The sequence below is a fragment of the Gorilla gorilla genome, chromosome 1 (assembly GCF_029281585.2).
Source record: "Gorilla gorilla gorilla isolate KB3781 chromosome 1, NHGRI_mGorGor1-v2.1_pri, whole genome shotgun sequence".
NCBI classification, from domain to species: domain Eukaryota; kingdom Metazoa; phylum Chordata; class Mammalia; order Primates; family Hominidae; genus Gorilla; species Gorilla gorilla.
In genome coordinates, this window is record NC_073224.2 from 234,066,496 (window position 1) to 234,089,138 (window position 22,643).

At 46.7% G+C, this 22,643-nt stretch overlaps 1 protein-coding gene across 6 annotated transcripts in view; it reads left to right on the plus strand.

Annotated features, from left to right (window-relative positions):
• The window catches only part of NOL9 (nucleolar protein 9), a 33,947-nt gene that overhangs the window by 1,223 nt on the left and 10,081 nt on the right, over positions 1-22,643 (plus strand). Inside the window, exons 2-9 of one of the 6 annotated variants that reach the window (XM_031002654.3) lie at positions 3,511-3,730; positions 4,426-4,553; positions 8,917-9,052; positions 9,175-9,271; positions 12,176-12,273; positions 20,641-20,802; positions 21,323-21,620; positions 22,004-22,115. In XM_031002654.3, coding sequence (XP_030858514.1) covers positions 3,511-3,730; positions 4,426-4,553; positions 8,917-9,052; positions 9,175-9,271; positions 12,176-12,273; positions 20,641-20,802; positions 21,323-21,620; positions 22,004-22,115 — 1,251 coding nt within the window. The other 5 variants (XM_055383196.2, XM_019010485.3, XM_019010481.3 and 2 more) reach the window with 5 other exon arrangements.

The window sequence follows — 22,643 nt, forward strand, 5'->3', positions numbered from 1 at the left end:
GGCTCCCCTGAGCAGCAGGGTAACAGGTACCCTGCTAAGGGGTCCCTAGGCCTTACGAACTAAAGGGACTTTATTTTGTTTTGTTTTCTTTCTTTCTTTTTCTTTTTGAGACAGAGTCTCACTCTGTCCCCCAGGCTGGAGTGCAGTGGCGCAATCTCGGCTCACTGCAACCTCCGTATCCCGGGTTGAAGCGATTCCCCTGCCTCAGCCTCCGGAGTAGTTGGGACTACAGGCGCGTGCCACCTCGCCCGGCTGTATTTTTAGTAGAAACGGGGTTTCGCCATGTTAGCCAGGATAGTCTCGATCTCCTGACCTTGTGATCCACCCGCCTCGGCCTCTCAAAGTGCTGGGATTACAGGTGTGAACCACCGCACCTGGAACCCTGAAAGGGATTTTAATAGTTAAAAAAAAAAAAAAGGTTGCAATTACTGAGAGCTCAGAAATTCCAGGATTTAAGGGTTCCAAGTGTTTTAGGCTTTGAACCCATTTAAACATTCAGCTCTCTTACGGAGTAGTTGTCCCTCTCTCTAAGTGTTTACAGACGAAGAGACTGAGGTTGGGTAACTTACACAGTAGTGGGAGAGCTAGGAGTCGAACTCAGGCAGCCTGATTCTTAACGTGGATGCCATTCTTGGAGATTCCCTGTCTAATGCAGGAGGGAAGGCAAAACCCAGGAAGTTCTGGAAGAGACTTGGCCAGCTGTGGGTCTTTAAAAGGACAGAGTGGTAGAGTCTGTCTGAACCAGGAGCACAGAGCCGAGTTCACGGTCACCATGCTTTCTCTGTAGCTGCCATGGGGTATGATCTTAGGTTAAAAATATAAAGTATGGGCCAGGTGCGGTGGCTCAGGCCTGTAGTCCCGGCACTTTGGGAAGCCGAAGCTGGCAGATCATCTGAGGTCAGGAGTTTGAGACCAGCCTGACCAACATGGTGAAACCTCATCTCTACTAAAAATACAAAAATTAGCTGGGCATGGTGGCACACGCCTGTAATCCCAGCTACTCAGGAGGCTAAGGCAGGAGACTTGCTTGAACCCGGGAGCTGGAGGTTGCAGTGAGCCAAGATCACGCCATTGCACTCCAGCCTGGGCGACAGAGTGAGACTCCGTCTCGAAAGAAAGGAAGAAAGGAAGGAGGGAGGGGAAAAGAAAGAAAGGAAAAGGAAAAGAGAGAGCTGGGCACAGTGGCTCACGCCTGTAATCCCAGCACTTTTGGAGGCCTAGGTGGGCAGATCACCTGAGGTCAGGAGTTTGAGACCAGCCTGGCCAAAATGGTGAAACCCCATCTCTACTAAAAATAGAAATATCAATGGGGCGTGGTGGCACACGCCTGTAATCCCAGCTGCTCTGGAGGCAGAGGCAGGAGAATTGCTTTAACCCGGGAGGCGGAGGTTGTGGTAACCTGAGACTGCACCACTGCACTCTAGCCTGGGTGACAGAGCGAGACTCTGTCTCCAAATCTCTCCAACTATATATATATATATACGTATATATATATACACGTATATATCACCTGAGGTCAGGAGTTCGAGACCAGCCTGGCTGACATGGTGAAACCCCATCTCTACTAAAAAATAGAAAAATTAGCCGGGCATGGTGGTATGAGCCTGTAATCCCAGCCACTCGGGAGGCTGAGGCATGAGAATCACTTGAACCTGGGAGACGGAGTGTGCAGTGAGCCAGGATTGCGCCACTGCACTCCAGCCTGGGCAACAGAACAAGACTCTGTCTCAAAAAAAAAAAAAAATAAAGTATGTTATGGTTACCCAATACAATGCGATCTGTTACTTAGAAATCAGCTGCCTTTTTAAATTATTTTATTTTATTTCATTTTTCTTCAACTTTTAAGTTCCAAGGTACATATGCAGGGTGTGCAGATTTATTACGTAGTTAAATGGGTGCCTTGGTGGTTTGCTGCACAGATCAACACATCACCTACGTATTAAGCCCAGCATCCATTCTTCCTGATGCCCTTCCCCAGACCCCCACAGGCTCCAGTGTATGTTGTTACCCACCATGTATCCATGTGTTCTCATGGTTCAAATCCCACTGATAAGTGAGAACATGCCATATTTTGATTTTCTTTCTTTTTTTTTGAGATGGAGTCTCGCTCTGTTGCCCAGGCTGGAGTGCAGTGGTGCGATCTGGGCTCACTGCAAGCTCCGCCTCCCGGGTTCACACCATTCTCCTGCCTCAGCCTCCCGAGTAGCTGGGACTATAGGTGCCCGCCACCACACCTGGCTAAGTTTTTTGTATTTTTTTTAGTAGAGACGGGGTTTCACTGTGTTAGCCTGCATGGTCTTGATCTCCTGACCTTGTGATCCACCCGCCTCGGCCTCCCAAAGTGCTGGGATTACAGGCGTGAGCCACCACACCTGGCCGATATTTGATTTTCTGTACCTGAATTAGTTTGCTGAAGATAACGGCTTCCAGCTCCATCCAAGTCCCTGCAAAGGACATGATCTCATACCTTTTTATGGCTGCAGCCTTTTAAATTTTTTAATTTTATTTAATTTTTATTTATTTATTTATTTTTGGGACAGTATCACTGTCGCCCAGGCTGCAGTGTACTGGCATGATCTCAGCTCACTGCAGCCTTTGCCTCTGGATTCAAGTGATTCTCATGCCTCAGCCTCTGGAGTAGCTGGGATTACAGGCACATGCCCAGCTAATTTTTGTAATTTTAGTAGAGATGGGGTGGCGGGGGTGGGGTGCAGGGGGGTTTGCCATGTTATCCAGGCTGGTCTCAAACTCCTGGCCTCACTCAAGTGATCCCCCCACCTCCTTCTCCCAGAGTTCCGGGATTACTGGCGTGAGCCACCGTGCCTGGCCCAATACTTATTACTGATGGAGTGGAGTGGTGTAATTATGGTTCACGGCAGCCTCTACCTCCGAGACTCAAGCAGTCTACCCACCTCAGCCTCCCAAGTAGCTAGGACCACAGAGGCATGCCACTGCACCCTGCTAATTTTTAAATGTTTTGTAAGGAGAAGTCTCACTCTGTTGCCTAGGCTGATCTTGAACTTCTGGGCTCAAGTGATCCTCCTGTCTCAGCTTCCCAAAGTGTTGGGATCACAAGCATGAGCCACTGTGCCTGGCCTTACCTGCCTTTTGATGTGTGAATAGCAAGTTAAGATTTTAGAATTTGGCCAGGTGCGGTGGCCCACGCCTGTAATCCCAGCACTTTGGGAGGCCGAGGTGGACGGATCACCTGAGGTCGGGAGTTCAAGACCAGCCTGACCAACATGGAGAAACCCTGTCTCTATTAAAAGTACAAAATTAGCTGGGCGTGGTGACACTCACCTGTAATCCCAGCTACTAGGGAGGGTGAGGCAGGAGAATTGCTTGAACCTGGGAGGCGGAGGTTGCGGTGAGCCAAGATTGTGCCATTGTACTCCAGCCTGGGCAACAAGAGCAAAACTCCATCTCAAAAAAAAAAAAAAAAGATTTTGGAATGTTTCAGTCATTAGTGACATGATCTATAATGTTTTTTCTGTTTTCTCTCCCTGCTAGGGTTTTACTTTTAGTGGGATCTGTCGTGTGACTTGCCTCTATGGCCAGGTGCAGGTATTTGGTTTTACCATCAGCCAAGGCCAGCCTGCCCAAGACATCTTCTCTGTGTATACCCACTCTTGCTTGAGTATCCATGCACTTCGCTACTCACTGCCTGATAAAAGCAAGAAGGAACTGAAAAGGGAAGCCCGGAATTTGCTCAAATCTCATCTTAACCTTGGTAATGAAAAGAACTGGGTAATTTACTGAGGGCCTACTGTAATAAGGCTAATTCATAATTTTTAGGGCCAGGCGCGGTGGCTCACGCCTGTGATCCCAGCACTTTGGGAGGCCAAGGCGGGCGGATCATGAGGTCAGGAGATCGAGACCATCCTGGCTAAGACGGTGAAACCCTGTCTCTACTAAAAATGCAAAAAATTAGCCGAGCGTGGTGGCAGGCGCCTGTAGTCCCAGCTACTCGGGAGGCCGAGACAGGAGAATCGCTTGAACCCGGGAGGCGGAGCTTGCAGTAGGCTGAGATCACGCCACTGCACTCCAGCCTGGGCAACAGAGCGAGACCCCATCTCAAAGAAAAAAAAATTATTTTAGATACTTACTATGGTCTAGACAGTGTGCTAAGGACGTTGCTGTATCTATATAAACCCTTACAAGGGTCCTGAGAGTGAAAGTACTATTGTTATCACCATTTTACTGACAAGAAAAATTGTTCAAGGCCACAAAATTATTATGTGGCAAACCTCGACTGACTTCTCCCAGATGTGTTCTTAGTATGTAGTATGGCCCCCTGAAAAAGGCTCTCAACCGTAATTCCTACTCTCCTAAAGTTTATAGTTTAGCCGAGGAGATGGCAGTCCTAAAGGGCGTGGAATGTAATGAAGTTACTGCTTCTAAGGTGGTTTATTTTTCTCTTTACAGATGACAGGCGTTGGTCGATGCAGAATTTTTCTCCTCAGTGTTCCATTGTGTTGCTAGAACATCTGAAAACTGCCACTGTAAACTTCATAACCAGCTATCCGGGTTCATCCTACATTTTTGTGCAAGAGGTAGAACCCGTTTTCATTCAGAGTTTTGCTAATTACTTGCACCAAAACAGTGATTTCAGATGACTATGTAGGATGTTGTCTTGGAAGAACAGTTGGTCTCTCTAGTGCTCTCAGTCCTACAGAATGTAACACGTGTATACAGAAACTATTATAGAAAGGTATATCGTGAAAAATGTTCATCCTCCCCTCCTTAGTTTCATACCTGAGCCACCATTTTATATCGTAGTTGGTTAAGTGCTTTTTGGGTTTTTATTAACACCGTGCTCCAGCCCTGCTTTTTTGGTTGGTTGGTTGGTTGGTTTGTTCGTTTTTTTGAGACGGAGTCTCACTCTGTCACTCAGGCTGGAGTACAGTGGTGCGACCTCAACCTCACTGCAACCCCGCCTCCCAGGGTCAAGCAGTTCTCCTGCCTCAGCCTCCCAAGTAGCTGGGATTACAGGCGCCTGCCACCATGCCCGGCTAATTTTTGTTTTTTTGTTTTTTGTTTTGAGATGGACTCTCTCTCTGTTGCCAGGCTAGAGTGCAGTGGTGTGATCTCGGCTCACTGCACCCTCTGCCTCCCAGGATGAAGTGATTCTTCTGCCTCAGCCTCCCAAGTAGCTAGGACTACAGGTGCATGCCACCATGCCCAGCTAATTTTTTTGTTTTTAGTACAGACGGGGTTTCACCATGTTGGCCAGGTTGGTCTCGAACTCCTGACCTCAGGTGATCTGCCCACCTCTGCCTCCCAAAGTGCTGGGATTACAGGTGTGAGCCACCATGCCTGGCCTTTTTTGGGGTTTTTAATGGTTGTCTTTATATTTCAGTTTATTAATTTGAGATAATATAAATTGTCTCTAAACTATGAATGAGTAGTTTAAATGAACTTATATTTTCTTTTATCTCTTTCCTTACCTCTAATTTTTAACGAGTCTTAATTTTTATTAGTCAAAAAGGCTTCATTTTTTATTTAGCTTTCTGACTCTGTGCTTGTGCCTTCAACACTTTTACAATGATGTTCTCCTCCTCGAGAAGGAAAGCACGCTTGATCCTGTCCTGAACACGTTTAGCACGCATGGAACCACCGTAGGCTCTGCTGACATGGTTTTTGTTTTGGACAATCTCTTAAGAACTTTAGGTCTTGGCAGGGCGTGGTGGCTCACGCCTGTAATCCCAGCACTTTGGGAAGCTGAGGTGGGCAGATCACTTTAGGTCAGGAGTTCAAGACCAGCCTGGCCAACATGGTGAAACCCCATCTCTACTAAATATACACAAAATTAGCAGGGCGTGGGGCATGCACCTGTAATCCCAGTTACTCCAGAGGTGAGGCGGGAGAATCGATGGAACCTGGGAGGCGCAGGTTGCAGTGAGCTGAGATTGCGCCACTGCACACTCCAGCCTGGGAGACAGAGTGAGAATCCATCTCAAAAAAAAAAAAAAAAAGAACTTTAAGTCTCATGGCACGGACCCCTCGAAGCCTGCCTGGCCCACGCCAATGCAAATTTTGGTGTTTTCCCAACCTTCTTGGTACAGAGACAAACAATTTTATTACCAGGGGTTCGGGACAGCCTAGTTTTGTTAGAGGCTGTATTGTAGGAAGCCTATGATGATGTATTGTAGGAAAGCCTATGACGGTGTGTCAAATGCTGGACCATTCTCACTTCGTGTAGACAACGTCCCTAGAAGAGAGCTTTTGTTTTTATTTTTGAGATAAAGTCTCTGTTGCCCAGGCTGTAGTGCAGTGGCAAGAACTCAGCTCACTGCAGCCTCAACCTTTCCGGGCTCAGGTGACCCTCCCACCGGAGCCTCTCAGTAGCTGGGGTTACAGGTACACGCCATGACTCCCGGCTAATTTTTGTAGGTTTTGTAGAGATAGGATTTTGCCATGTTGCCCAGGCTGGTCACGAACTCTTGGACTCCAGCAATCCGTCTGCCTCCAAAAGTGCTGAGATTACAGGTGTGAGCCACCGTGTCTGGCCTCACCTCTAAATTTTTACTGACCGTATTATTCATTTCCTTAAGTTCTTTTTTTTTTTTTTTTTCCATTTCCTTAAGTACTATTACTATAATTGTCTCCCATGGGCCAGTAGGTGGAGTCTAATCTCCAGGATTGGCGACAGACTGGATATGTGAGGGGTGAGGAAGAATCAAGGAATCACAGCAGGTTTTTGGCTTAACGACTGAGGTGCATGTAGTTGCCATTAGCTGGGATGGGGTCACTGCGGGAGGAGTGGGTTTCCATTTGTTAACCCTGAGATGCCTGGTAGACATCAGCTGGACATGTCAAGTGGGCAGTTGAATATGTGGGCCTGGAGTTCAGGGAAGAGTTTGGAGGTGTAAATATGGGAGCCTTCAGCAGAGAGGATACCTAGGCCACCAGGTGCGATAATAATGCTGATGGAGTTGAATAGATAGAAACAAGATGGTTCCAGCTCTGAGCCCTGGGCACTCCAAGAAGAGGTCCAGGCAAAGATGAGGGAGCAGCAGATAGTCATCGGTTTTGGTGGAAAACCCAGTGTGTGATGTCCTGTAGGTCAGGAAGTCTTTAAACGAGAGTTAACTGAACAGCGGTGGCGAAAGCTGCTGGTGGTCAGGTGAGACCTGAGAAAGCGCTGGCTGTAGAGGCCGGGAAGTAGCCTGATTGGAATGGGGTCAAGAGCCTGGGCGGAGAGGGACTCACAGGCTTAGTAGTAAAGTATTTTGCTTTGGTAGAAGTTAGCTGTAAAGGGAAGAAAAGAAATGAAGTACTAGTTGCAGGGATAAGTATGATCAGGAGAGTTTTGTAATTTTGTTAAGATGGATGAAAAAAACATGCTGGAACATGGCAGATGGGAATGATCCAGAGGAAGGGGGAGGTAACCATGCAGCAGAGAGAGGAGAGGCTGCTGGAACTATGTAAGTTGGCTACCAGGGATGGGTCCGGTTCTGGCATCATGTGGCCGTAGGAGCATAGCCAGCTCATTCATAGTGGCTAGAGGAAGTCCCTAGGAGAGGGCCAGAGGAAGTAGAAGTTGTCCTCTGATTATTTCCTGCTGCACTGGGAAATGGAATCAAGGTCGTCACTGTGTGGGAAGCAGATAGATACGAGGTGGGTGTGGGGAATTTGAAGTGAAAGGAGAGAAGAAGTGAGAGCAGGACAGCGAACGGACTGTTGTGATTGCCTTTTAGTCTTTTGCAGAGTCCAGTAGCTGGACCAGGACTGCAGAGGAGGAGATGGGATTGCCTGTTCTCAAGCCTTGGTTACTGAAAGTGAATGTTCCAGATGCTATGGGGCAGCCACATTCTTTTTTCATTTATTTTCAGCTTTATCTGTTTTTCTGGGACTAAACCACCACTGTTCATATTTCTTATGCTCTTTCTTGGATACTTCCCTCCCTATCCCACCCTCTGGATGCGTCAGTAGATTCTGGAGTTGTTTTTTCACATAAGGGAGATAGTAAACTTGATTATCTAATTTTGTTAGATGTTCTTGATTTGCCCTCAGTGATTGATAATTGCACACAGTGTAGAATGGTTGGTTCAACAGACTTTTTTCTCAAATTGTTGAAGGCCTTGTTCTGTTGTTTTCTAGGATCCAGCATTGCCGATAGGAAGCCTCACACTAGGCTGCTTCTCTTTTTTTTTTTTTTTGAGACACAGACACAGTCTCCCTCTGTCGCCCAGGTTGGAGTGCAGTGCCACAGTCTTGACTCACTGCAACCTCCACCTCCTGGGTTCAAGCGATTCTTGTGCTTCAGCCTCCCAAGTAGCTGGGATTACAGGCATGCACCACTGCACCCAGCCTGCTTCACATTTCTTTATGGTATCTTTATTTTCAGTGTTGATGAATTGCAAGAGGATGTGCTCATGGGCGGGGCCCTTCCTTCATCCTCTTCTGTGGTGAACTGGTTCCAACTGAGCCTTACCTGCCTCAGCAAGGGCCTGCTCTTCCTTTCCTTGGGTTGCTTTCCCAGTCCTTCTGGACTTCACAGACCTGTCTTCTCCCTCCTTTCAACTCTGTTTGCATATGTTCTGTCCGTGTGTTTTTGCTTTATGTTTTCAGAGGTTGCCTTGACTTGATTCTACATCACTCACCTGGTCTAGAGCCAGGGCCTCCTGCTGAATGTTTCCTGTGCAGTCATGTCTTACCAGGCATTTTCTTTTTCTCTGGAGTCTGCTGCGGAGGCAGTGAAGGCTCGGGAGAAAGCAGAAACTGAAAATAGACGTGGATAACTTCAGGAATACAGTTGGCAACACTTGTTGATGGGTTGGATTTTGGGGCAGGAGACAAAGGGAGGAAACAATTTATCTTCTCTGGCTCACAACTGTGTGAGGCTTGATTAATTTAGTACTGAAGAAAAAAATGTGCATTTTTTCACCTTAAAGTTTAAATTGTTGATTTCAGAGTCCAACTCCCCAGATTAAACCTGAATATTTAGCCTTGAGGTCTGTTGGCATCAGAAGAGAGAAAAAAAGGAAAGGCCTTCAGTTAACTGAGAGTACCCTTTCAGCCCTGGAAGAGTTAGTCAATGTTTCCTGTGGTGAGTAATACACATTGATCACCCTGAATGTCTGTCCACCAGACCCCCAGAGGATGAGTAGTCATAATTCGAGTCCAAGGAAGACGGCTAATTCTAGCGATCAATGTTTGTTTCCCATTCAGAAGAAGTAGATGGCTGCCCTGTCATTCTAGTTTGTGGATCCCAGGATGTTGGAAAGTCAACATTTAATAGATACCTGATTAACCAGTTGTTAAATAGGTAAGAGTGCTTTTCTTATGGCTTTGACACATTGCTAGGTTTTTGTCATGAAGTGGGATTTTTGATTTGGAGGGAGTGCTTCTTGGCTTCTAGCTAGAGATTACATACAGGTCTAAAGCTGCCCAGCTGAAGCATCTGGTCCTCACTGCCGTCTGCTTTGCAGTATGTGACAATGCTCTAGCGTAGGCTGACTTTGCCTTACCTGCAGGCAGACTTCCAAGAGGAGACACTTGGTCTCAGAGTCTGTATTTATAAGTTCTGGGTGTGTGTGTGTGTGTGTGTGTGTGTGTGTGTGTGTGTGTGTGTGTTTTCAGACAGGGTTTCCCTCAGACTGGAGTGCAGTGGCACAGTCATACCTCATAGTCTTGAACTCCTGGGCTCAAGTGATCCTCCCGCCTCTGCCTCCTGAGCAGCTGAGACTACAGCCATGGGCCACCATGCCTGGCTAATTTTTTTATTTTATTTTTTATTTTTGTAGAGATGAGGTCTTGCTATGTTGCCCAGTCTGGTCTCAAACTCCTGGGAATTTTCTTTTAATTTTTTTTTTTTTTTTTTGAGACCGGTTCTGACTGTGTTGCCCAGCAAAAAGTATAGTGGCACAAACACGGCTTGCTGCAGCCTTGACGTCCTGGGTTCAAGCAGTCCTTCCACTTCAGCCTCCCAAGTAGCAGGGACCACACTAGCGCACCACCACACCTGGCTAGTTGTTTGTTTTTGAGACAGAGTTTCACTCACCCAGGCTGGAGTGCAATGGCGTGTTCTCTGCTCACTGCAACCTCCGCCTCCCAGGTTCAAGTGATTCTCCTACCTCAGCCTCCCAAGTAGCTGGGATTACAGGCGTGCGCCACCGTACCCAGCTAATTTTTGTATTTTTAGTAGAGACAAGGTTCCACCATGTTGGTTAAGCTGATCTCCAAATCCTGACCTCAGGTTATCTGCCCACCTTAGCCTCCCAAAGTGCTAGGATTACAGGCATGAGCCACCATGCCCGGCCTCTGGCTAATTTTTTTGTTTGTTTTGCTTTTGTAGACAGAGGATCTTGCCATGTTGCCCAGGCTGGTCTTGAACTCCTGGGCTCAAGCAATCCTCCTACCTTGGCCTCACAAAGTGCTGGGATTACAGATATAAGCCACCATGCCAGATCCGAAATTTTACCTTTACAACAACAACAGAGGTGGGTTATGGTGGCTTACATCTGCAGTTGCAGCACTTTGGGAGGCCAAAGTGGGATGCTGGCTTGAGCCAAGGAGTTCGAGTCTACAGTGAGCTATGTCACACCATTGCACTCCAGCCTGGGCAACAGAGTGACACTGTGTCTCTAAATAAATAAATAAATAAAGCCTGGGCGCAGTGGCTCACGCCTGTAATCCCAAGCCTTTGGGATGCTGAGGCGGGCAGATCACAAGGTCAGGAGATCGAGACCATCCTGGCTAACACGGGGAAACCCCATCTCTACTAAAAATACAAAAAATTAGCTGGGCGTGGTGGCGGGCACCTGTAGTCCCAGCTATTCGGGAGGCTGAGGCAGGAGAATGGCGTGAACCTGGGAGGAGGAGCTTGCAGTGAGCCGAGATGGTGCCACTGTACTCCAGCGTGGGTGACAGAGCGAGACTCTGTCTCAAAAAAAAAAAAAAAGATAAAAAGGCTGGGCACTGTGGCTTCTGCCTGTAATCCCAGCACTTTGGGAAACTGAGGTAGGATTGTGTGAGCCCAGGAGTTTCGGACCAGCCTGGGCAACGTAACGAGACCCTGTCTCTACAAAAAATTTAGAAATTAGTCAGGCATGGTGGCATGTGCCTGTGGTCCCAGCTACTTGGGAGGCTAAGGAGGGAGTATTGCTTGAGCCCAGGAGGTCGAGGCTGCAGTGAGTTCTGATCACTGCACTCCAGCCTGGGTGACTCGGTGACACCCTGTCTCAAGAAAAAATAAACTTATATGAAAGATGGCCGAGTGTTAGCTCATGCCTGTAATCCCAGCACTTTGGGAGGCTGAGGCAGGTGGATCACTTGAGTTCAGGATTCAAGACCAGCCTGGCCAACATGGTGAAACCCTGTCTCTGCTAAAAATACAAAAATTAGCCAGGCATGGTGGCTCATGCCTGTAATCCCAGCACTTTGGGAGGCTGAGGCGGGCGGATCCCAAGGTCAGGAGATCGAGACCATCCTGGCTAACACTGTGAAACCCCGTCTCTACTAAAAATAGAAAAAATTAGCCAGGCATGGTGGCACATACCTGTAATCCCAGCTACTTGGGAGGCTGAGGCAGGAGAATTGCTCAAGCCCGGGAGACGGAGGTTATAGTGAGCCGAGATCGCGCCACTGCACTCCAACCTGGGCGACAGAGCGGGACTCCGTCTCAAAAAAAAAAAATTCAGTCGGGCGCAGTGCCTCACGCCTATAATCCCAGCACTTTGGGGGACCAAGGTGGGCAGATCACGAGGTCAGGAGATCGAGACCATCCTGGCTAACATAGTGAAACCCCGTCTCTACTAAAAATACAAAAATTAGCTGGGCGTGATGGTGGGCGCCTGTAGTCCCAGCTACTCAGGAGGCTGAGGCAGGAGAATGGCATGAACCCAGGAGGTGGAGCTTGCAGTGAGCCGAGATTGCGCACTGCACCCCAGTCTGGGCAACAGTGTGAGACTCCATCGCAAAAAAAAAAAAAAAAATCTGAAAGAGCAAGTTGTTATCCGTGTTACAAATGGACATTGTGACCATGCCTGCACTGCGTTTCTCTGGACTTGTTTTTAAACAGCGATTGTCATCTTGAGGCTTCACTTCTAAAGTGCTGTGTGTGGTGGATTATGCCTGTGTGTCACATGAAATCTTTACTGTGTGATTATCCTTTCTACTGAGTAAAGCTAGTTAGGATTTTCTTTCTTTTTTGTTTTTTAAAAATTTGCAGTCTTCCCTGCGTTGACTATTTGGAATGTGATCTGGGACAGACAGAATTTACCCCTCCTGGTTGCATTTCTTTGCTTAATATTACAGAACCAGTTCTGGGTATGTATTACATATTTCTCGAATGTCTTGGTTTTATGAAATTCATATGTGATGATGCTTACAAAAACTCAGAAATAGAAGAGTATAAAATATTAAAAGTGAACATACGCCTACCAAACTCATGGTCTTTCCATAACTTGTTCCTCTAACCTCCAAAAAACAAACTATGGTGCTTTCTCATTTTAGGAAATGGAACTGCTACTCATTTTGTTTTATGAAATTAGTTGGGTGTGGTGGCAAAAATTATTTTGTTTTATGTAAATTAGAAACACATGTTTCCCTAATTTCAACATCTTATGTACAACTATGTAGACCAAGAAATTAATACTGAATCAATACTGTTAATCAGGCTGCCTGTGGTGGCTCACACTTGTAATCCCAGCACTTGGGGAGGCTGAAGCTGGTGCATCACCTGAGGTAGGGAGTTTAAGACAAGCCTGGCCAACATGGGGAAACCCCATCTGTACTACAAATACAAAAATTAGCTGGGCATGGTGGTGCACGCCTGTAGTCCCAGCTACTCGGGAGGCTGAAGCAGGAGAATTGCTTGACCAGGAGACAGAAGTTGCAATGAGCTGAGGTCAAGCCACTGACTCCAGCCTGGGGACAGAGCAAGTCTCCATCTCAAAACCCAAAAAAACAAAAATTATCTGGGTTTGGTGGCACGTGCCTATAGTCCCAGCTACTTGGGACGCCAGGGCAGGAGAATCGCATGAACCCAGGGGTGGAGGTTGCAGTGAGCCAAGATCATTCCACTGCACTCCAACCTGGGCAACAGAGTGAGATTCTATCTCAAAAAAAAAAAAGCTGTTAACCAGTCTACAGATTTTATTGAAAATTCACCAGTTATCCACAATTCTACATCACTTTAAAAAAAATAATATGTTATCCTTGTGCGGGGCCCATTGCCAGTCTTCTCTGTATCATTCCAGTTTTTTAGTGTATGTGCTGCTGGAGTAAGTACCACCTTGCTTGCTTTTTTTTTTAAGATGGAGTCTTGCTCTGTCACCTAGGCAGACTGGAGTGCAGTGGCGTGATCTGTGCTCACTGTAACCTCCGCCTCCTGAGTTCGAGCTATTCTTCTGCGTCAGCCTCCTGAGTAGCTGTGACTGCAGGCGCGCGCCACCATGCCCAGCTAATTTTTGTATTTTTAGTAGAGACAGGGTTTCACCATGTTGGCCAGGCTGGTCTCGAACTCCTGACCTCAGGTCATCCACTCACCTCTGACTCCCAAGTGCTGGGATTGTAGGCATGAGCCACTGTGCCTGGCCACAACTTTTTTTGTTGTGTTTGCAACGTGGTGAAACCCTGTCTCTACAAAAAATGTAAAAATTAGTCGGGTGTGGTTTTTTGTCATCCCAAAATGAAAACTGTACTCATTAAAGAATAACTCTCAGCTGGGCTTGGTGGCTCATGCCTGTAATCCCAGCACTTTGGGAGACCAAGGCGGGTGGATCACGAGGTCAGGAGATCGAGACCATCCTGGCTAACATAGTGAAACCCCGTCTCTACTAAAAATACAAAAAATTAGCCGGGCGTAGTGGCGGGCGCCTGTAGTCCCAGCTACTCAGGAGGCTGAGGCAGGAGAATGGCATGAACCCAGGAGGCGGAGCTTGCAGTGAACTGAGATCTCATCACTGCACTCCAGCCTGGGCGACAGAGCGAGACTCTGTCTCAAAAAAAAAAAAAAAAAAAGAATAACTCTCCTTGGGAGGCTGAGGCAGGAGAATCACTTGAACCCGGGAGGCAGAGGTTGCGGTGAGCCGAGATCTCACCACTGCACTCCAGTCTGGGCAGCAAGAGCAAAACTCTGTCTCAAAAAAAAGAATAACTCCCTTAATTCCCTCGTGTCCTCCTCTTGTCCTCTTTCCTAGCCCCTAGACACTTCACCTCTGTTCTACTTTTTGTCCCTATGAATTTGGCTATTCTCATGTAAGTGGAGTGACACAATACTTATCCTTTGTCTGGCTTATTTCACTCAGCATAGTATTGTCAAAATCCATCCATGTTGTAGCATGTATCAAAATTTAATTCCTGGCCAGGTGCCATGGCTCACACCTGTAATCCCAGCACTTTGGGAGGCCAGGGCCGGCAGATTGCTTGAGCCTGGGAGTTTGAGACCAGGGTAGCATGGTGAAACCCAGTCCCTATAAAAAAAATACAAAAATTAGCTCGGCTTGGTGGTCCGTGCCTATAGTCCCAGATATTTGGGAGTCTGAGGCAGGAGGATCACTTGAACCTGGGAGGTAGAGGCTGCAGTGAGCTGAAATTGCACCATTACACTCCAGCCTGGGTGACAAAGAGTGAGATTCTGCCTCAAAAAAATAATAATAATAATAATTCTTTTTGATGGCTGAATGTTATTCAGTTGTATGTGTATATCACATTTAGTTTATCCATTGAGCTGTTAAGGGACACTTGGGTTCTTTCCACATTTTGGCTTTCGTGAATAATCCTGCTATGAACATGGGTATTCAAATATCTCCTCCATATCCTGCTTTCAGTTCTTCCAGGTGTATACCGAGGAGTGGAATTGCTGGGTCTTATGGTAGTTCTGTGTTTAATGTTTTGAGAACTGCCAAACTGTTTTTCACAGTAGCTGCATTTCACATTCCCAGCAGCAATGCACAAGAGTTCTGATTTCTCCGTATCCCCACCAATGCTTATTTTGATTATAGCTGTCTGAGTTTGTGTGAAGTAATGTCTCATGTTGGTTTTCATTTACATTCCCTTAAATGACTAATGATGTTGAGCATGTGCTTATTGGCCATTTGTATATCTTCTTTGGAAAAATGTCTGTTCCAGTCCTTGAATATTGCTTGTGTGTTTTTTTTGTTCGTTTGTTTCTGAGACAGTCTTGCTCTTTCGCCCAGGCTGAGGTGCAGTGGCGTGATCTCGGCTCACTACAGACTCCACCTCCCGGGTTCAAGCAGTTGTCCTGCCTCAGCCTCCCAAGTAGCTGGAACTACACCACGCCTGGCTAATTTTTATATTTTTAGTAGAGATAGGGTTTCACCACATTGGCCAGGCTGGTCTCGAACTCCTGGCCTCAGGCAATCCACCCGCCTCAGCATCCCAAAATGCTGGGATTACAGGCTTGAGCCACAGCACTCAGCCTGCTTGTTTTTTTGTTTTTTGTTTGTTTTTCTTTTTGAGACGGAGTGCCGAGGCTGGAGTGAAGTAGTGTGATCTCAGTTCACTGCAACCTCTGCTTCCCGGGTTCAAGCGATTCTCCTGCCTCAGCCTCCAGAGTAGCTGGGATTATAGATGCCCGCCACCATGCCCAGCTAATTTTTATATTTTTAGTAGAGATGGGGTTTCACCGTGTTGGCCAGGCTGGTCTCGAACTCCTGACCTCAGGTGATCCACCTGCCTTGGCCTCCTAAAGTGCCTGGATTACAGGCGTGAGCCACGGCATCCGGTCCCAGCCTGCATGTTTTTGAATTGGATTGTTATTTTTTGTTGAGTTTAGTAGTTCTTCATATTAATAGTAGTTCTTTATATTAATCCTTTATGAGATGTACAATCTGCAAATGTTTTCTCCTGTTCTGTAGGTTGTTGTCTTTTTGCTTTCTTGACAGTAACCTTTGATGCACAGTTCTTAATTTTGATGAAGTTCAGTGTATCTATTTTTTCACTTGTTGCCTATGCTTTTGGTGTTACATCCTTGAAATCATTACTAAATCCAATGTCATCATGATTGTCTCTAATGTTTTCTTGTAAGAGCTTTATAGTTTTTAACTTTTTAAATTTTTTTATTTTTAAATTTTTCAGCCTGAATTTGTTTGTTCAGTTTTTACTCTTTTTTTTTTTTTTTTTTTTTGAGATGGAGTCTTGCTTTGTCGCCCAGGCTGGAGTGCAGACGGGGTTTCACCGTGTTAGCCAGGATGGTCTCGATCTCCTGACCTCGTGATCCACCTGCCTCGGCCTCCCCAAAGTGCTGGGATTACAGGTGTGAGCCACCACACCCAGCCCAGTTTTTACTCTTAAGTTTAGGTTTTTGATCCATTTTGAATTAATATTTTCATATAGTGTAAGGAATTGGTCCAGCTTCTTTCTTTTGAATATAGATATTGAGATTTTCCACCACCATTTGTTGAAAAGACTGTCTTGAAGATTGTTTGATCTTATATGTATGGGCTTATTTCCTGGTTCCGTTTCTGTTTCTTCGGTGTACATGTCTGTCCTTGACCCAGTATCATATTGTTTTAATTACTATAGCTTTTCAGTAAGTTTTGAAGTCAGTACAAGTGCCTTACCCATTTTTCAGTTGGGTTATTTGTTTTCTTGCTGTTGAGTTTCTTGTGTTCCTTACATATTTTGGATATTAACTCCTTATCAGATGGATGATTTACAGATGTTTTCTCCCATTCTGAGGGTTGTCTCTTTGGAATTTTTTCCTTTGTTATGCAGAAGCTTTTTAGTTTGATGCCATCTCGTTTGTCTGTTGTTAACCTTTGTTTTCAGGGTCATATCCAAAAAATTGTTACCTAGACCAGTGTCATGAAGCTTTTCCTCTAGTAGGTTTACAGTTTCAGGTCTTAATACTTAAGTCTTTATTCCATTTTGAGTTGATTTTTGTATATGGTGTTTGATAAGGATATCTAGTATCCTTCTTCTCCCCGTGGATAACCAGATTTCCCGGCCTTATTTATTGAAGACTGTCCTTCCCCCTTGTTTTGTTATTAGCACCTTTGTCAGAAGTCAATTGGCTGTAAATGCAGTGTTTATTTCCAGGCTTTCTATGCTGTTCCATTGGGTGATATGTCTTTTTTTATGCCATTACCGTGCTTGGTTTCTGAGAGAGACAGTGTCTCACTCTGTCACCCAGGCTGGAGTGCATTAATTAGCACAATCATAGCTCACCGCAGCCTTGGATTCCTGGAATCAGGTGATCTGCCTTAGCCTCCCAAAGCACTGAGATGGCAGAGCCACCATGCCTGATCCTGCCATGCTGTTTTACTTAAAAATTAATTTAAAAATATGTATTTATTGAGACCGGGTCTTGCTCTGTCACACAGGCTGGAGTACAGTGGCGTAATCACAGCTCACTGCATCCTCCACCTTCTGAGCTCAGGCTAGCCTTGCAGGTAGCTGGGAAAACAGGTATGCACCACCAAGCCTAACTCCATTTTTTTTAGACTTTGTAGAAACAGGGTCACCCTATGTTGCCCAAGCTGGTCTCAAACTCCTGAGCTCAAGTGATCCTCCCACCTAAGCCTCCCACAGTCCTGAGATTACAAGTGTGAGCCACTGCACCTGGCCTTATTTTTTCCTTTGAGACAGGATCTCAGTCTGTCACTGAGGCTGGAGTACAGTGGTGTGATCATAGCTTACTGCAACCTCAAGCTTCTGGGCTGAAGGGATCCTCCTACCTCACTTGAGTAGGTAGGATGACAGCTATTATTAGCCACCACACCTGTCTAATTTTTATTTTTTTATTTTATTTTATTTTATTTGAGACGGAGTCTCGCTCTGTCACCCAGGCAGGAGTGCAGTGGCGTGATCTCGGCTCACTGCAAGCTCCGCCTCCTGAGTTCACGCCATTCTCCTGCCTCAGCCTCCCGAGTAGCTGGGACCACAGGTGCCCGCCACCACGCCCGGCTAATTTTTTGCATTTTTAGTAGAGATGGGGTTTCACCACGTTAGCCAGGATGGTCTCGATCTCCTGACCTGGTGATCCACCCGCCTCAGCCTCCTAAAGTGCTAGGATTACAGGCGTGAGCTACCGCACCCGGCCCACACCTGGCTAATTTTTGAACAATTATTTGTAGAGGCAGTGTCTCACTTTGTAGCCCGGTCTGGACCATGCTCTTTTAATTATAACTGCTTTTGAAGTCAGAGAATGTGATACCTCCAACTTTTTTTTTTTTTTTTTGAGATGGAGTTTCGCTCTTGCTGCCCAGGCTGGAGTGCAATAGCACGATCTCGGCTCACTGCAACCTGTGCCTCCTGGGTTCAAGCGATTCACGTGCCTCACCTCCCAAGTAGCTGGGATTACAGGCACCCGCCACCATGCCTGGCTAATTTTTTGTATTTTTAGTAGAGGCGGGGTTTCACCATGTTGGCCAGGCTGGTCTCAAACTCCTGACCTCAGGTGATCCACCTGCCTTGGCCTCCCAAAGTGCTAGAATTATAGGTGTAAGCCACCATGCCCAGCTGACCCTATCTTAAAAAGAAACAAAAACAAGAAAACTTGGCTCTCATTATTCTGAACACATTAATTTATGTGTACAATATCCCTATGTATAAGCAGCTGCTCTGCCCTGCTGGCCACCTCCTAGGACCTGTCTGTCTACTGAGCTCCTCTCACGTCCTAGGTCCTGACTGCACCCTTGGCCTGGGCTCTCCAGCTGTACTGACCCTGGCTACTCCATGGCTCCATCCTTTTTTGAGCACTGTCTTAACTTTCAGGCAAAACAGGAAGTTCTGGGGTCATCTTTCACTTTCTCTTCCATAGCCTTGGAATGAGCTATTTTTCCAGAGAGCCCTGGCTTCTTTTCATGGAGAGAGATTGAAACCAGAGTTTCAGTACTGTGCACGCTTGTTGCCTCTGGTGTGTTATTGTTTCTAGATCCCCTCAGCGCACAGAGCTAGCATATATTGCATATTTAAACCCAAACATACATATGTATATGTGTATGTATGCATATAGATCTATACTTCTGTAGATACCTTTTCTATCTGTTTCATTAAAACCAGGCACGGTGCTTCATGCCTGTAATCCTAGCACTGTGGGAGGCCGAGGCAGGCGGATCACCTGAGGTCAGGAGTTTGAGACCAACTTACTTGGCCAACATAACAAAACCTCATCTCTACTAAAAAATCCAAAAATTAGCCAGGTGTGGTGGCGAGTGCCTGTAATCCCAGCTACTTGGGAGGCTGAGGCAGGAGAATCACCTGAACTCGGGAGGTGGAGGTTGCAGTGAGCTGAGATTGCGCCACTGCACTCCAGCCTGGATGACAGAGTGAGACTCTGTCTCAAAAAAATAAAAAAAGAGAGAAAGAGAGAGAGAGAGACAGAGAGAGAGAGCCATGAGTTTCCGACTCATCCGATTCTGGCTTAACACCCCAGGGGTCACTCTCGTTAGCCTTCCTCACTTTCATATTTGTAAGTTGGTTCTCTGGTGGGAAGAAAGCTGCCTATGATTATTTACAATATATTTGCATATTTGCTCAGTCTTCTCTCAACTATACAGGCTACTCCCTCTGCTGCTGGCTACCCCACATCCCTGCCCTTACTGGCCCCAACCTTGAAAGGAGCCTCGCTGGCTGAATTCGCAGCTCCCATCATAGTGGCCACTCTGACGGTTGAGTGGCCTTGCTGCAATCACACTGACCCAGGCCATCTCCCTTCTGACCCTTTCACACACAGTCCTGGTCACTGGCCTGCTGACTGTGCGGACCCTGCCCTCATTGAACTGCTCAGCTCCCTGTCCCTGGCCAGAGGAGATATGTCATGATTAGGAGTGTGAACGCAGGAGCCGGCCCCTCTGGGTTTAAACCAGCTTGCTGTTTACTGACTGGCTGACCTTGTTCAAGTTGATCTCTTTCCCAATTTCCTCATCTGTAAAAATGAGGATACTACTACCTGCCACAGGGTTATGAAAATTAGAGGCTCTTGGCTGGGCATGGTGGCTCACACCTGTAATCCCAGCACTTTGGGAGGCTGAGGTGGGTGGATCACCTGAGGTTGGGAGTTCAAGACCAGCCTGACCAACATGGAGAAACCCCGTCTCTACTAAAAATACAAAATAAGCCAGGTATGGTGGCACATGCCTGTAATCCCAGCTACTTGAGAGGCTGAGGCAGGAGAATCGCTTGAACCTGGCAGGCGGAGGTTGCTGTGAGCCAAGATCGCACCATTGCAGTCCAGCCTGGGCGACAAGAGTGAAACTCTGTCTAAAAAAAAAAAAGAAAGAAAGAAAATTAGAGGCTATATGTGAAGGGCCTCTTAGAACAGAGTCATTGCTGTATTCCTATAAGACACACATGGCTATTCATTGCCCTTTCATTGGGATAGAAGCCCTGTGAGGGTGGGGATGTTTGTCTGTTTTGTTTACAGATATGTCCCAAATCACTGGAATAAGCCCAGCAGTTAGCAGATTTGTGTGTTCGCTGAATGAATGGCCATGTTAGGACATAATTGGCATTAGCCGTTTATGTGAAAGTGAGCATGTCTTTGTGTTAAGTTGAAAGCTTAGATTTCCAAAAAATGGAATTAGAGTATTCCTGTAGGTAGGATGGTCTCAGATTTCCTGAGGTTCTTTGTCAGTGATAACGGCTGAAACAAAACCCTCACCACCTTTTAAGTAGCCAGGATTGATCACACCTTACTCTTGTGATTACTCATCTTAATCTTTTTAGGAGCACCTTTCACTCACCTGAGGACCCCACAGAAGATGGTGTATTATGGGAAACCTTCTTGTAAAAACAACTATGAGAATTATATTGATATAGTGAAATATGTGTTCAGCGCTTACAAGAGAGAGTCCCCTCTCGTCGTCAACACTATGGGATGGGTTTCAGGTAAGCCTGCATGTGCGCATCTGCAAGGGAAGGACAGGCAGTGTGAGTACTGTTAGTTTCAGACATTCACGTTAAAGCCCAGTGTTTTGTTTTTTGTTTTTAATTGAGGCAGGGTCTCACTCTGTCGCCCAGGTTGGAGTGCAGTGGCGTGATCTCGGCTCACTGCATCCTCTGCCTCCCAGGCTCAAACAATCCTCCCACCTCAGCTTCCAGAGTAGCTGGGACCACAGGCGTGTGCCACTCTGCCCCGCTAATTTTTGTAGTTTTAGTAAAGATGGGGTTTTGCCATGTTGGCCATGCTGATCTTGAACTTCTGGCCTCAAGTGATCCGCCCACCTTGGCCTGTCAAGGCATGCTGGGATTACAAACATGAGCCACTGTGCCCAGCCGAAGTCCAACGTATTGATGGGTTTCTTTGTCTTAGAACAAATGCATCCATTTGTCGTAGGAGCATGTCACTGTTCTTGAGCGCGTCACTGTTCTTGAGTGTATCAGCTGTGCTAATGTCTCTTCCCCACAGACCAGGGGCTCCTGCTTCTCATTGATCTGATCCGATTGCTGTCTCCCAGCCATGTGGTTCAGTTCCGCTCTGACCACAGTAAATATATGCCAGACCTTACCCCGCAGTATGTAGATGACATGGATGGCTTGTACACAAAAAGCAAGACCAAGATGAGAAATCGACGTTTCAGACTCGCAGCATTTGCAGATGCTTTGGAATTTGCTGATGAAGAAAAAGAGAGTCCAGTTGAGTTCACTGGACATAAACTGATAGGTGTTTATACAGACTTTGCATTCAGAATAACTCCAAGAAATAGGTAACTAACCCTCATTTGGCTGAAGAATTATTTTTCCTTCCGTCGAAAAAGACCTGCCATTCTCAATTCCTCTAAAGGCCTGAGTCCTCTGAAATCTTCAGGTCTCTATCACAGCTGTGCATTTACAAAGACGAACCAGTTGTTTTCTGAACTGTTACGTTCCCAGTGGAAATACCCAGAAGTGTCCCCTACCTCTGGCTGCCAGCAACTTTGACTTAAAGGAGAGTCTTTACACTTCCTGTTTTTCCAGTTGGGGTCTGTCAAGGGGGGGCAGCGTTGGAAAGCCCAGTACTCTGTGAAAATGTGACCTCTGTGATGACAGGTGTGGGAGGTGGCCGTTGAGGGTTAAATGTCTACTTACCTTGTTGTGATTTGCCTTTCAGAGAGTCACATAACAAAATTCTTCGAGATCTGTCCATCTTGAGTTACCTTAGCCAGCTGCAGCCCCCGATGCCCAAACCACTTTCTCCTTTACATAGCCTGACACCCTATCAGGTAATCTGAACTTACAGGAGAAATTGTCTTCATTTTGTTACACACTTGTGTGGTTTTCTGTGTGCTGGGCGCTTTTCTAACCACTACATAACTCCTCGCTCATTTAATCCTCAGAACATCCCAGTGACACAGCTTGTGTTGTTATTCCCACTTCACAGATGGGGAACCTGAGGTGTAGAGAGGCTGAGGGACTCAGCACTAGGGGCTGGGCTGGCATGCAGGCCCAGGCAGTTCAGCTCCAGTGACTGCTCTTAGCCATGGTTCTGTACTGAGGATAAGTGTGGGTCCGTGCTGGGTTTGAATGTCCCACCTGGTCGCAGGGGCTGCTCCAGCACTTCCACTTTTCAGCTGTAGAGCAGGGGTGCTACTGGGCCTCAGAGAGTGAACGTGTGGATTCAGGGAGCGTTCACAGTGGAACCTGGCACCCAGAGAACACTCTTAAAGTACTTCACATTAGCCGGGCGCGGTGGCTCGCACCTGTAATCCCAGCACTTTGGGAGGCCAAGGCGGGCAGATCACGAGGTCAGG